Raw genomic sequence first — 14,752 nt, 5'->3', positions numbered from 1 at the left:
TGTCGAGGGCCTCACTGCCCTTGAAGGAGTCAATAGCTCCTCCCAGTTTAGTATCGTTGATAAATTTACTTAGTATACCTGTGGGTCCTGCATCCAACTAATTTATGAGGATGTTGAAGAGCACTGGACCTAAAATGGAGCCCTGCAGAACTGCTCTAATGGCCAGTCATGAGGCTGATGAAACTCCATGAGTTCTTCATTAATTTAAGGGCAATATACATTCTCATGACAAGGTATTTAGGGTGAAAAAGCTGATGAAGCTAGTCTCCAATAAGGAAACATATGGCTTAAAAAGAAGATGTTCAATTTTATCAGCAAGCGATGTTGTAGAATCTCAGAACTAGGAAGTGCCCAAGAACATGTTAAATGTAAAGGAAGTTCATGAGCTCAGTCAGCAAAAAACTTCCAGCTGATATTTCTGAATTTCCACGTACAGTGTTGCTTACAGAGGGCAAACTACTGCATTGAATATATGTCAGACTGTGGCAGTCCTTGGCCATACTTCTGTGTCCCAGGAGTATCTCTTTTATTGTCTGGAACTTCTTTTTTTCAGCTCCAGACTTTGCGTGTGTAGCCCTGGATTCTGAAGAGGGAATAACTCAAAAGATATTTAACAACGGAAATCCCAGCCAGGAAGATAAACACTGCTGAAGCCTCACCTAAATCAGATTCTGTGCACTGAAAGGCTACCTCCTCATCATGAATGTTTGAGTTAATGGGAGGCACTCTTGTATTACCAAACACCATCTTAAAGTTACAGAAATAGCAAACTGTCATTTCACAAACTGCAGACTACTCCTGAAATTCACAAGGTATTTCAAAATTGGAGCTGGTTGGATGGTAAAACTGCTACATCAAAAGCCCACTGCTCTGAAACTCACCGTGGAATCTTCTATTTTTTCATAGGATCCAAAGAAAGAAAATGGATTTCTGGAGGGGAAAAGCCCTACTTTGTATGAGGCAATGAAGTGTAAATTAATTAAGCATGCCTACAAAAATTTCAATTGCACATAAATTAGGGAAATAATGACTCCTCCACACAAGTCTACGTGCAAGCAAGCCTCTAATGTAGACATAAATCTCCTGTCATCCATCTCTAGTTCACCACAAACACTGTTTAGTTTTCTCTATTCCAATTCCATTCTATACACAACTAGAATGAAAAATGTAACAGAAGCCCCAATTTATGAAGTTAAAACATTAAATTTGTACCTATTCATTTGACGAGATATTTAGAATTTCAAATTAGCACTCAGTTACTTAACAAGGCATTTGAATGGCAATTTTATATAGGTAAATTGAAAAGCAGGACCATGAAAATGTTGGTATTTCTTCTTCAACTTCATTTCAAGCTTTGTCTATTTGTGCTTATAAATGTATTGTAACACAGCTTCAGACAATACAGACAAATGCCTCTTCACTGAAGTTAGTGGAATGCGTCCATTTCCCACCAGCTGCAGATCTGGCCCATAATTCACTGATTTGCTGAAATATTCTAAACAATGAAATGAATAAATGAAATTTATATGCTTATGCCTAAAACTAGATTTTGGACATTCGACAAGACTAAATCTCATGCCAAGCCATCTGCAATTCGCAGGAGTGCAGTTCAACCCCTGCACATCCCTCTTCCAAAATATAAACTGGACTATTTGCCACTTTGCCTCTTAAGCTTGTGGTGGTGCATTCCTCCTACCTTCAAGTCTGTTCTACGATCTCAGCCTTGACTGAATAAGATGATTATTAAACTGCCCCTTTACTGTACCAGTTGGGTGATGAAGCATCTCTGACCACACCAGCTGGTCTTACATGATACAGGTGGGAACACTGACTGTAACAGGAACATCAGCTGTCCAACCAAGGTGGAAAACGAAGGCTAATCAGCCATGCCCTAACAGCTTTGCAACATTGCCTACCTGAATCATAGCCCAAGTGGAACAGCACCATTGCTGCTGGAGTTTTGGAAATTATTTCCAAATGGCTTGGAAACTACAGTAGCTACCAACTTGGGTTATGGCCTGGATGGAAACTTACTGAAGCCAGTCATCTTGTGACCCTATGAAGAGCAGTCCTAGGTAAGGCCCTTTGAGCTCTCCTGGAAAAGTGGGCTGCACCAGCAACTCCCTATGAATGGGATACCTCTCAGAGCTCTGGACCCTCAAGTTACCATACTCGAAAGATTGCTGCTGACGATGAGGCCTAGGTGGATAAAGCGTACGCACACACACACACACACTCTTAAAGGTGCAACCCAATGGCTGTTGAGAAATGTTGAGGGATTTGGTGTATTTCACTGAACACAAGGGAAAATTTTGTTCATAGGTATCTTTTTGTTTGATCAAATTTTGTTGATAGGTATCTTTACACACATAGATACAGATGTATACATCATTTTGCCTTTGTGTGTGTATGGCAATTTATTATGGTATGAAGGTTATTATGAATCTATAATTAAGTCAGTTATAACTGTAGCAAATTCTATTGAATAACCTTATGTTAAATTAATCATTGCTTAAGTGCTGCTAAACCCATTTGCTCCCTTGCATTTTTATCCATATCCTTTGCACCCTTACCCTCTTGCATCACCAGTGTCGCAGGTGGGAGTGGAAAGCTTAGACAGAGTTATAAAAGAAGCCCTCCCGTTGAATCACAAGGTGCAGAAAGGACTCCCTTGCTTTCTAAACTCCCTCTCAGAAAAGGGTCCAGGTGTGGCTGAATCCTATCTTAGACTCAAATTGTGTCAACAGTTTAAATTTAAGGAATTAGAGAGGCGTAATTAAATCACTTTGTCTCACAGGTTTTAATGATGGCAAACAGGATATATTTATATAAAATAAATTATTTATTATGATAAAAGAAAAGACAGACAAGCGAACAGACAAAAGATCTTAATCAAAGTTATTTATTACACAGTGTAAAAGCTAAAAACCTACTAGTAGAGTATAATACAACATTAAGTAGTATAGTGCACTGTATCAAAGCAATTCTATTAAAGCAATTGCATCAAAGCTAGCAAAAGAAAAAATCATTAAGTAGAGATACAGAGAGATACCATACGAGATAGCAGGCAGATTTCTCTTTCTCTTGCGCCCTGGGGAGTAACCATGAAGAGACATCCCTGCTTCACGGCAGAAGCTCTACACTTCAAGTAAGTATGTGGAAGAATCTGCCATATGAAAGTCAGATACAGCTTTTAGAGTTACAAAGTGATGGACTGGTAGTCATAGTTTTACAGGTCAGTAAGCAGCTTATCTGTGAAATCCTGTGTCAAAAAGCAGGATGTGTGTTTGAAGGTTGGTGAACTAGGCTGGAGCCAGCTGTAGCTCACCACAGATAACTTGCAGGATAGCTTGCATTGTATGCATTCTCTGACTGGATTCTAGGCCTTATTGGGGTAGACCATCCTGCCAAAACCAGTCTCCATGTAAATCTTTCTAAACTGATTTTAATCTGATTTTCTTATGTATACTTCATCTATGCAGTAAATAATAGAGTCAGCCTTGCCACTGAACCCTACTGAAGTGCACCTTTAATGGTGATCCTTAAGTGGCCTAACCACTTATTCACAGCACAGCTTCTCCATAGCTAAATTGGAATGCACAAAAATTAAGCTTGCCTTCAGACACAGCAATAGTTTATCCAAGTAGAAAGTAACAGGTGCATGTTATCTTAATGTTACAACAGTAAACGTAGGCTTAAAAATAATTGTCAGCTACTTCCCCCAGCAGTGGGAATGTTTGTCCAGGTATCAATTAGTAGAAGAGACTTAAATTTTTTAAAACTAAGAGAAAATCCTTTTTTCCTTCAGTATTTCTACTTCTCAAAAGGAAAAGTAAAAATAAAAACATTTACTTTCCCATAGCTTCCTCTTCACTGTAGTTAAAACAATGAATTTGGTTGTCAATTATACAATGTGAGTGTATTACTTTTAAACACAAAAAGCTATAAGTAAATTCCATGAGTGTTAAACATAGTGAATTTTTAATGAAGCAATGAGAAACACACCAGAAAGCTTAGTTCTTAGGTGACGAAGAAGAGCAGGTTCTTTGCACTGAATGCTGTGGAAGGGCAAGTTGCCAAGCTGATAACAGGGTAGGCTCACTCTCTTTGGCTTCGCTTTTGCTGCCTTCTTGGCTTGGATTTTGCCGCCCTCTTGGTCTTTCTGTTTCTACCGACGTTGGTGGATCTCACATAATCTGTCTTCTGGGAAGTGCCACAAAATGTCTCCAGGAGGAACTGTAAAATGTCCTGCAAGTTCTGGACAGGGGGTTCATTTTGCTCAGTGTATGTCATTAAGATGCAGTTGTCATTCACCTTTTCACAAGTCAAAACACAACTTTCCTCATCTGAACTGCTGTCCTCCAGGGCATTAGTTTTCATTTGAACATGCCATGTATTGTGGCTGGGATCCTCTTCTGATGAGGTGCCAGGCAAGATCCGCTTTTTTGGAGAGATCTTCAGATACTTTGTAAGTGAAAACAAATGAATTTAAGTTAATTAAGTCTGAGGTCTTAATAAAGAACAGGTTCATCCCAGTATTCTGGTGATAATGACCCAGGAGAGGAGCACTTACCTGTCCTAGCAAAATTTATTGTCGGTTCTCAAAATATAGTCATGTTTACAGTTCTAATCAAAAGGTAATATTAGCATCCATTTCTAAGAGGGTGGAAAACAGTCTGGTAAGTATTGGTAACAGAAGTTATATTCCCCACCTCAGTTATTTTCACTTAAAAGATATCAGGTTGGTCACTATCTCATGGTTCTACCTACTCTAATTAATACTGTGCTAGCATCTGAAAATCCAATCCACAACTGGTTTCTGCCATATCTGGTTTTGCCCATACAAAAAACCATAAAGATCAGAAAGAGCTCTTGCAGTCTCTGCAAATCTCTGGTTAATATTTAGATAGTGTATACCAGCAAACAAACAAACTATTCCCACTTACATAATAACAAGCTATTTTCCCCTTCTTTCTTTTATCTATAGAGTTCTGTGCAACAGAAACGCGGAGAAGTGAGATTACTTTGCAAAGTTACCACCTACTGTTGCAGATTAATTTTCTCCTATTCATTTTCATAATGTACTCAGCAGTTTTAAATGGACCAGAAACAGTATTTCTGTTGTTTGTCTAAGGGACTTATATTACCACTAATGGTTCTAAGAGTGAAAAGATTTAACTTCATCATTATTTTTCACAATGCATTGTTATAGAAAACAGCAGTACCTAAAAATGATATCTGTTCAAAGTTTACACACTGCAAGACCTTTGAGAAAAGACAGCTTTATTATGCGCATGGAGTGCAACTACCATCTCTGGAACCCAGTATGAAATGGGGGCTTCCTGCAATAAGTTATGTTCTGTGTTAGTATGTTCTGAATCAGTAGATAGATGCTATAGAGAAAATGAGATAAAAATAAAAATATACATCTATGTTAAACAGACAGAAGCACATTTTACAGGTTTCTCAGTAGGAGAAGTAGCCTAATACTTTCTCATTCTGGTGAAAATTTGGTTTATTGACAGTACTATTAGATAGCTTTGCAATAAATATTTTGTGCTTGGATTTCCTCATTGTGTTTGTTTTGGGTAAAATGCTTTGATATCATTGGAAGGGACACACAAGGATCATTGAGTCCAGCTCTTGGCCCTGCATTGGACCATCCCCAAGAGTCACACCATCTACCTGAGAGTATCATTCAAATGCTTCTTGAACTCTCCTAGGCTTTGTGCTGTGACCACTTCCCCAGGGAGCCTGTTCCAACACCCAACCACCCTCTGGGTGAAAAACCTTTCTCTAATATCCAACCTAAACCTTTCCTGACACAACTTCAGGCCATTCCCTCGGGTCCTGTCACTGGTCACTACAGACAAGAGATCAGTGCCTGTCCCTCCTCTTTCCCTCACGAGGAAGTTATAACTACATTGAGGTCTCCCCTCAGTCTACTCGTCTCCAGACCAAGTGACCTCAGCCACTCCTCATATGGCTTCCCCTAAAGACCCTGCACCATCTTTATTGCCCTCCTTTGGACACTCTCTAAGAGGTTAATATCTTTCTTACATTGTGGTGCCCAAAACCGCACACAATATTCTAGGGGACCCCGCCCCAGTGCAGAGCAGAACAAGACAAACCCCTCCCTCAACTGCCTGGTGATGCTTTGCCTGATGCCCCCCAGGACAAGGTTGGCCCTCCTGGCTGCCAGGGCACTGCTGACTCATATTCAACTTGACATCGACCAGGACCCCCAAGTCCCTTTCTGCAGCATTGCTTTCCAGCATTTCATTCCCCAGTCTGGACATGCATCTGGAGCTGCAGAGGCAAAGAAAGCATTAAATGCCTCTGCCTTGTCTCTGTCCCTGTTTGTGAGGTGGTCATTCTCATTCTGTAATGGGCTGATGATATTTCTATAGGGCTTATTGCCATTAATATGTTTGAAAAACCTCTTTTTATTGTCCCTTACATTTCTGGTCAACTTCAACCCCAGCTGAGCTTTGGCCACACGAATTTTCTCCCTACAGTGGCAAGCAGCATCTCTGACTTCTCCCCATGTTACTTGACCTTGCTTCCGCTGGGCATACACCTTCCTTTTTTGCCTTATTTCCAAGGGAAAGATCCCTGTTCAGTCAAGCCAGCCTTCTGCTTCATCTGCTTTACCCCTGACTCTCAAGAATTGCTTGCTACTGCACCCTTAGGAGGTGAAATTTAAAAAGTGACCAGCACTGATGGACCCCAGCACCTGCAGTATACATATATGTATGTACACACATGCATATGCATGTGCACATATATATTTGCAGATTTGCATTCTTTCCCTGATCTGTAACTCTGAGCAAGAAGGGTCCAGATTAAAAGATGATATAACCTCTGAAGCCCGGTAGATGAAGTCCAAGTGAATTTATGCCACAAAGAACTGCAGACTTTTAAGTTTTCACTAAACATAAACAGTACCATTTTTTGGTGATAATCATAATGTTGACAATACAAATATCACCACTTTTTTTTTTGACCAGAAATTAGTAATATATAAAGAACAACTAAAATAAAAGGAATTAAAATAGAGCAGATTTATGGAAGGATTATTAGAAGGGGCAAATAAACATCTATTTTGTAAGTAGTAAAAAAAAAAATTAAATTCTAGAGCTGAATAGACTAACCTGTCATCTAAAAAAGCCGTGTTTCAGGGTATATATACAAATACATGATATATATGTCTAAGTTTACGTATATATACATGTAAAAAATACATGAGATTAGCACAGAACATTTTCATCCATTACAAATCCTTTAAACATACAAACCAACTCTACCTTGTCAGTCTTGCCTTCATATTCAGAAATTTAAATACAAATTTCACTATTCAAATTATTTTATGTAATGCATTGGCAAGGCCTGAACTCCTTTTTGGAACAGAACTAAGTTACAGCTCACAAACAAAACAATATTATAATTTTCAAAATTATTTCCTTTCTGAATTTCACCAAAGGGAGAAATACTGATGAGAAAATCACCCATTTCTATAAAGTTATGCATAGTTTTCAAGTTAACACCATCTCAAACACCTGTAGAATACCTCAGATCTTCTATTTACAGTCATAAAATTAAAAAAAAAAGAATATTTTACATCACTAAAATAAAAAACAACAAAAATAGTAATACAATAGAGAGTAACATGAAAGGACTTTTAAGTGAGAATTCATGTTGCCCATAAGTTTGGGGTTTTTTACCATCCTTTGACATTTTCAGGTTCAAAAAACTATAAAACATATATTATTATATAATATATTATATTATAACTTAAAATTTATTAATGTCTTTCAAGAGGTATATCTGAAATCTTCCAACTCACTTTCTTCTCAAAGCTGATGAACTATTTGCAAAGGCTTGCAATATATAATCAATATACGACATTTTTAAGTACTTCTAGAACTCAGCTTATAAGCATTACAAAAAACTTCCACTCCTTTCAGTAGGGCTATCCCTTTGTTTGTCCTACCTATCAAGATGAATTAAAACTACAGTTAAACTCTACTTGAAATTGACCATGGAACAACAACAAAACAAAAATTGATAATTATGATGGTGAAGATGAAATGGTAATAATAACAGTAATAATAAAAATCCTGGTACCCACCACATTGGAATCAGAAACGATCTCCTTGGCCAGCTTGACTAGTAAATCAGCTGTATCAAATTCAGTACCTTCTTGAGTTGCATTTGGGTTGGTGACTACATTATAGATGTAATATTCAGTCTTTCCTGATTTATTGCACTTCCTGACTATCTTTGTTCCCCCACGAGCAGGTCTTGTGTCGAAAAGCAGGACACAGAACACAGCAATCAAGCCAAAAATGAGTATCATTACAGGCAACAGGGCAATCATAGAAGACAGGAGAGTGGTCATGATTGGAAGTGCCCTTATATAGTAAAAGGAAAATTATCCCCTTCAGAGAGCTCTGCATATGTGTGCTGGCATTCTGGTGGCAGACATTTCTTAAGCCACAGGCAGGAGTTTCTGCTTGAGCATGTAGGAAGATCTACTATGTCATAATTGGTGACATAGGGACAGCAAAAAAACCTTGCATATCAACCGTGTTCTTGGGAAGTTCCCAGCTCTTACACGTCATAGAATCATGGAACCATAGAATGGCTGGAGCTGGAAGGTATCTTAAAGATATTCTAGTTCCAATCTCTCTGCCATGGCTAAGCAGTCCCAGCTCTCTCAGCCTCTCCTCCTAGGTCCCTAATGACATCAGCCATACTACAAAGACATAAACCTTAAAATTTCACATCACACAAAGCAAACGAGCCAGCTTAGCTACCTTATTGCAATTTAGCATAAATTGGAAATATACCAAATTTTGCTTTCTTTTGAAGAAATGCCGAGTTCATCAAAATGGTATTGTCTCATTTTTAATATATAGTAGTCTTGTTTTAATACAGTCAGTAGAAAACAATAGAAAAAGTATATACTAATATTACCATTTAATCTGTAATACTGCACCAAGACTCCACATAAATATTTATGAAGCTCTTATTTGCTATTTCACAGAGTCACGGAATCACAGAACATGCTGAATTGGAAGGGATTCACAAGGATCATCGAGTACAGCACCCGGCCCTGCACTGGACCATCTCCAAGAGTCACACCATGTCCCTGAGGGTATCCTCCAACTCCTCTTGAACTCCAACAGGCTTGCTGCTGTGACCACTTCCCTGGGGACTCTGTTCCAGTGGCCAGCCACTCTCTGAAAAATCTTTTCCTAATATCCAACCTAAACCTCCCCTGACAGGTTCATGATGCTACCTTGGATTCTGTCACTGGTCACCACAGAGAAGAGATCAGTGCCTGCCCCTCCTCTTCTCCTCACAAGGAAGTTGTAGACTGTCCTTTTCTCCAGGCTGAACAGACCAAGTGACCTCAGCCACTCCTCATATGGCTTCCCCTCAAGACCATGCACCATCTTAATTGCCTTCCTTTGGACACTCGAATAGCTCAATATTTTTCTTATGTTGTGGTGCCCAAAACTGCACACAATATTCAAGGTGAGGCCACACCAGTGCAGAGCAGAGCAGGACAATCCCCTCTCTCGATCAGCTGGCAATGCTTTTCCTGACATGGTTTCTGTCCTGCTTTTCCCCAGGACAAGGTTGGCCTTGCTGGCTGCCAGGGCACTGATGATTCATATTCAAACTGCCATCAGCCAGGACCCCCAGGTCCCTTTCTGCAGCACTGCTTTCCAGCATCTCATTCCCCAGTCTGGATGTGCATCCAGGGTTGCCCCATCCCAGGGGCAGAATCAGGTACTTTCCCTTGTTAAACATCATATGGTTGGTGATTACTCAGTCCTCTAATTTGTGAAGGTCTCTCTGCAGGGCCTCCCTGCCTTTGAAGGAGTCAACAGCTCCTCCTGATTTTGTGTCATCTGCAAACTTGCTTAGTATCCCCTCCAGTCCTGCATTCAAGTCATTTATGAAGATGTTGAACAGCACAGGGCCTAAAGTGGAGCACTGTAGAACCACATGAATTTTCTCCCTACAGTGGCAAGCAGCATCTCTGACTTCTCCCCATGTTACTTGACCTTGCTTCCGCTGGGCATACACCTTCCTTTTTTGCCTTATTTCCAAGGGAAAGATCCCTGTTCAGTCAAGCCAGCCTTTTGCTTCATCTGCTTGACTTCTGACTCTTAAGAATTGCTTGCTACTGCGCCTTTAGGAGGTGAAATTTAAAAAGTGACCAGCACTGATGGATCTCAGCACCTGCAAAACCATTTTTCCAGGGGACCTTACTTACTAATTCCCTGAGCAGCCTGGAGTTGGCTCTCCTTATTTCCAGAGTTGAAGTTTTGCTGGCAACAGGCATTTTAAACTCTATTGCTCTGTGATTGCTGTGGCCAAGACAGCTGCCAATCTTCACTCACAAGAACCACTCTGTTGACAAGCAGCATATATCTTTGTTGAGAGTATTTTACTAACTAATTTAGCAACAAGAAAACTATATCAGTTTTGTAGATACAATATCATATTCCTTTGGTCGTGTGCTTGAAAACAGTAAACATACCTCATTAATATTCATTTTACTGAGTCTACTTGCCAAGAGAGCATCTGTGAAAAAATGAAGTTTAAAACAGTTTTCAGCTAAAGATTTGAGCTTATATATAATTATTTTCATACTCTGAGTATGAAATGTGTAGTCTTGGTTTGGACAGTTTTGTTTGTTTGCTTTTAATTGCCAACTGATCTTTCTGGGTACAGACAAGGACTCTTGAGGCACCATAGTAAATGGGACTGGCACTGACTCAAGCACGCTGAGCCCAAGGTTTGTATTCAATTTAGAAAGACCTAGCTCTTTCCAAGAAATCAGAAGACTCATTTTGAGAACTTCTGCATTCAAAATCCCACATCTAAAAACCAGCTTTTGGCATTTGCCTGAGGCTTTAAGAGGGCATGCTACTTTGCCTAGCACAAAGTAGAAAATTCAAGATCCAAGTTTTTAGGGGGCGTTCTAGTAGTAGAAGAAAAGAGTCAAAATCAACCTTAGAAACGTATAGGTCTTATCTGTAGAAGACCTTTAACAGTTTTATGACATCCTGAGAGTCCAGATGCCTAAGCATAATGTAAAGAGCATAGAAATTTGACAGAAAACAAACCCTCTTGCTCTCCAGCTGGTCCCCAGAGATCAGAAGGGCTGGGTGCAGGCACCTAATTAGACATAATGCAGCACTATATACTCTAGTCACATTTAATAAGATCTCAGATGCACAAATAGTGTAGATTACACTCTAAGTCTGGTCTCGTTCACAAATAGCACAGTTCACTGTTTCAACACAATAAGTCTGGTTGAGTTCAATAGGAACTTCCACAAACATAGATTTACAAACTGTGTGGTTCACTGTAGCACCAGATTATAGATTCTTTTAGATTGCCAGAGGTAAAAAGTTCACTAGATCTGCAAAATATAAGTCTATAGTGCTATGTACAAGTGTTCCCGGATATACTAAGGAGCAGCTTATTTTATATCTTTGGCAGTTACCCAATAAATTCACCTTTTCTAGGGAAAAACTGAACCTTTGATTTTATTGGGTTTTCTTTGCCTTCTCATAAGGTTATAAAAGGATTAGCAGAAGTTTTTTTTCTGGTAAATTAACACCCACATATCCCAGTTTTACAGAGCATAATTAACCAGATCTCGCCAGCACACAGTAAAAACTGAAACAAAGTGCATCTATACTAGCATTTTAGAAAATCTGAGGACTGCACTTTTGAATTAAACCTCATGCTTACCATCACCTGCTGCACTTTTGTTGGCACTGTGGAGAGTCCTAGAAGTGCCCTCACCATGCTTCTTCTGTATAAAACTAAACTGGAAAATAGAGTTCAAGTGCATATCAGACAAGAGTTATTTTTCATCACCTCTAAGATGATTATAACATGGCTGACAGGTCCTCAGGGCCAACTGTTTCTCTGTGCAGACCACTTCTATTAACCAGCACTACGTGCTAATGGAGACATAGCCTTTTCTCCTATATGCATTAGTTTATCCCCAGGTGAAATCTTTTATCTGCATAATTCCCTTGAACTGAACCGGCACCTATTCCGCCTGATCCTAAGAACTACAGCTACTATTAAAGCACTTGCCAGAGCCAAGAAAAAGTATATCTGATACTATGGTAGCTTGTAAAAAATCTGTAGACAAAGTTTCCACTGGCATGGATGCTTGGCTAGATGGTTTTTGCAACTGTTTGTATGTTTTAATATTTACAAATTTAGGCAAAGATGCATAAAAAATATTTGCAAGTTGAATTCCAGTCTTCTGCTTGTAGGTACAAACCTATTCTCTTCCACTGCAGCGTTTCTTTTACAGTGTTCTAGACAATACATAATCATAGTCTAACAAAATTCAAATACTGCATCTTCCATGATTAAATTAATTATTGCAATCAGCTTGTGTGATTTGCCTTTCTGGGGACAGCTACTTTCTAGCAAATCAGTTAGGTAATATCACCATGCCTTGTTTTTCCCTTCTTAATGACTAGAAAAAGACAGTATATGTTTTTACATAGAGTAACTCCTGTCATGATTGTTTGTGAGAAAAATATTATTTGATAAAGATACATATTTCTACAGTGGATTAAGTGGAAACTACTAAGTGGCTGCTGTAATTTATTTTTTTTTTTCTAAGGGAAAGTGTACAACTTCTACCTTGGAAGTAAAAAGTACACTATATTTGTGAAGATTAGCTCTAACACGAAGAATCTGAATGAAACACTTTAATCTTAGGTTTGAAATTCCCACTGTAGAGGTTCATAAAGGAAAGGTTGTTTTGTATTCACAGGCCTCAGATCTTTCAGTAAGAGAAGAACATTTCTCAAGTATTATGAAGAAAAATTTGCATTTGCCTTTGTAAAGAGGTATTGCTTTATCTGTGATTTCTATTCTTTTCAAGACAACATCTCTTAAAGACATCTTGTGAATGCATAATATTTAAATATATCTATCCATAGATTTGTAAAGGGAGAGGATAAGGATGAAAAAGTGGTTTATATTTGATATGTAATGACAATCCATGTTCTTACTACAATAACCTGAACAATACAGTTTGGTGTCTCCGCAGGTACCAAACAGCAAGAATTCAGAAATTCTTGGTTTCTCCCTATAGAAGGATAAAAAGAAGTCCAATTTATTATTTGCAAGTGTCCTCTCTTTTATAAGCCTCAAAGTGAGGGCAGCAGGAAACAATTCCTCCATAGCCCATTTTTGTGCTGCATAAAAAATGAATCCCACTTCTGTTTCCCTTTTAAAAAAATAACATGCTTCAAACAATTACTACACTGCTCACAAGTCAAGTATGTCTAAACACAACTGTGACTTTGATACTCTGGAATACGGATGCCCATTCCTTAGAAATTCAAATCTGTTTACTCCCAGCTTCAGATTTCTGTAGATTTTCAATGGCCAGGTGTCGTAGTTTAGGAACGGTATTCTCCAATTTAGTACTGCCACCAAAACCTCATTGCTGCTCTCTTCCCTTTCCCTTCCTGTTGGCAAAGATCATGGGTTGAGATAAGAACAATTTGTTGGAAATAGCAATGAGATAAGAAAACAAACAGTAACAGCAACAATATTAATAACTGAAGGTACAAGACAAAGAAATTATTTACATGGAAAGGCTGTGACCATAAACATATACCAATCATCTCTCTGCTGCCACATTTTCTCCACCAGACGGAGCACCCTTCTCCTCAAAAGGAAGAGAGATTACCTTTCCCCTGCCCCTTGAAATGACATGAGATGGTATCGAATAACATCAGGATCCTGGCCATGACTCCTCCTGGCTAGTGTAAAAATTAACCCTGTCCTGGCTGAAACTAGGATACCAGGACATCACTCCAGTTCTTTTCCTTACTTTGTGATCCAAACAATGTCATAGAAATAACCTCAGAGAAATGCTATTCAAAACCTCATGATAAAAGACAATTACCATAGTCTTGAGTCAGCTTCTCAATAGTAAGAAACATACAAAAGGTTAGAACATCTTCTCCATACCTGCGTTGTCCCAGAAATGACCATAATTTACTCATTGCAGAATATTCTACTTATCTTAATGAGATGCCACTTTATTCCTGAAAAGGCCATGAAAAAGGATGTTGAAATGTCATCCCTCATAAGCTCCAGGCAGTGAAACGGAAATGGAGTATGAGTTTTAAGAAAGCCACTTTTCCTGATTATTATTATATCTATCTCCATTTAAATGACTTGTGTGTTGGAAAATTATTATTACTACACTAAATGTGTCATGTTCTTTCCACAAATCACATAATATAGTTCAATATAATAAAATAGTTTAAATCTACCTAGTTTAATTGTCCCTGCTTGTATTACATAACTGTTGGTGTGTAATCAATGAGATATGCTCACTTAACAAAGGCAAATTATTTCACTTGAGGTTCTTCTGGACTTATCAAGCTGAACTACACCTTTAGCTTTATGAGCTGTATTTAAAGGTGAAATATTTAAGTCTAAAACAGTAAGAACTTTTTAAAAATGGCTCTTTACCCTTAATAAAATGCAGAAAAATAAAAATTTGTCCCAATTTATCACTTACAGCACTTAACAATAAGAATCTGGATTAGCCTTCCTTCACAAATGCCATCTGCTTCTATAGTGCATTATACAGAGAGTCAGTTTCATTTCCACAGGGTCCCTTCTGACCTTTTCATAGATACAAGACCAACCATATTTACACTTATATTTA

General features: G+C 38.6%; 1 protein-coding gene across 1 annotated transcript; it reads right to left on the bottom strand.

Moving 5' to 3' along the window:
* Positions 1 to 3,958: 3,958 nt before the first annotated feature.
* On the bottom strand, positions 3,959 to 8,558 carry LOC135413330 (uncharacterized). The gene is made up of 2 exons (XM_064652913.1): positions 8,132 to 8,558; positions 3,959 to 4,464 (listed from the first exon to the last, which is right to left on the bottom strand). The coding sequence occupies exons 1-2, from the start codon at positions 8,399 to 8,401 to the stop codon at positions 4,099 to 4,101; spliced, it is 636 nt and encodes a 211-aa protein (XP_064508983.1). The 5' UTR covers positions 8,402 to 8,558; the 3' UTR covers positions 3,959 to 4,098.
* Positions 8,559 to 14,752: the final 6,194 nt, after the last annotated feature.

The sequence above is a fragment of the Pseudopipra pipra genome, chromosome 4 (assembly GCF_036250125.1).
Source record: "Pseudopipra pipra isolate bDixPip1 chromosome 4, bDixPip1.hap1, whole genome shotgun sequence".
In the NCBI taxonomy this organism is placed as follows: Eukaryota; Metazoa; Chordata; class Aves; order Passeriformes; family Pipridae; genus Pseudopipra; species Pseudopipra pipra.
This window is presented reverse-complemented; position numbering and strand designations above follow the sequence as displayed.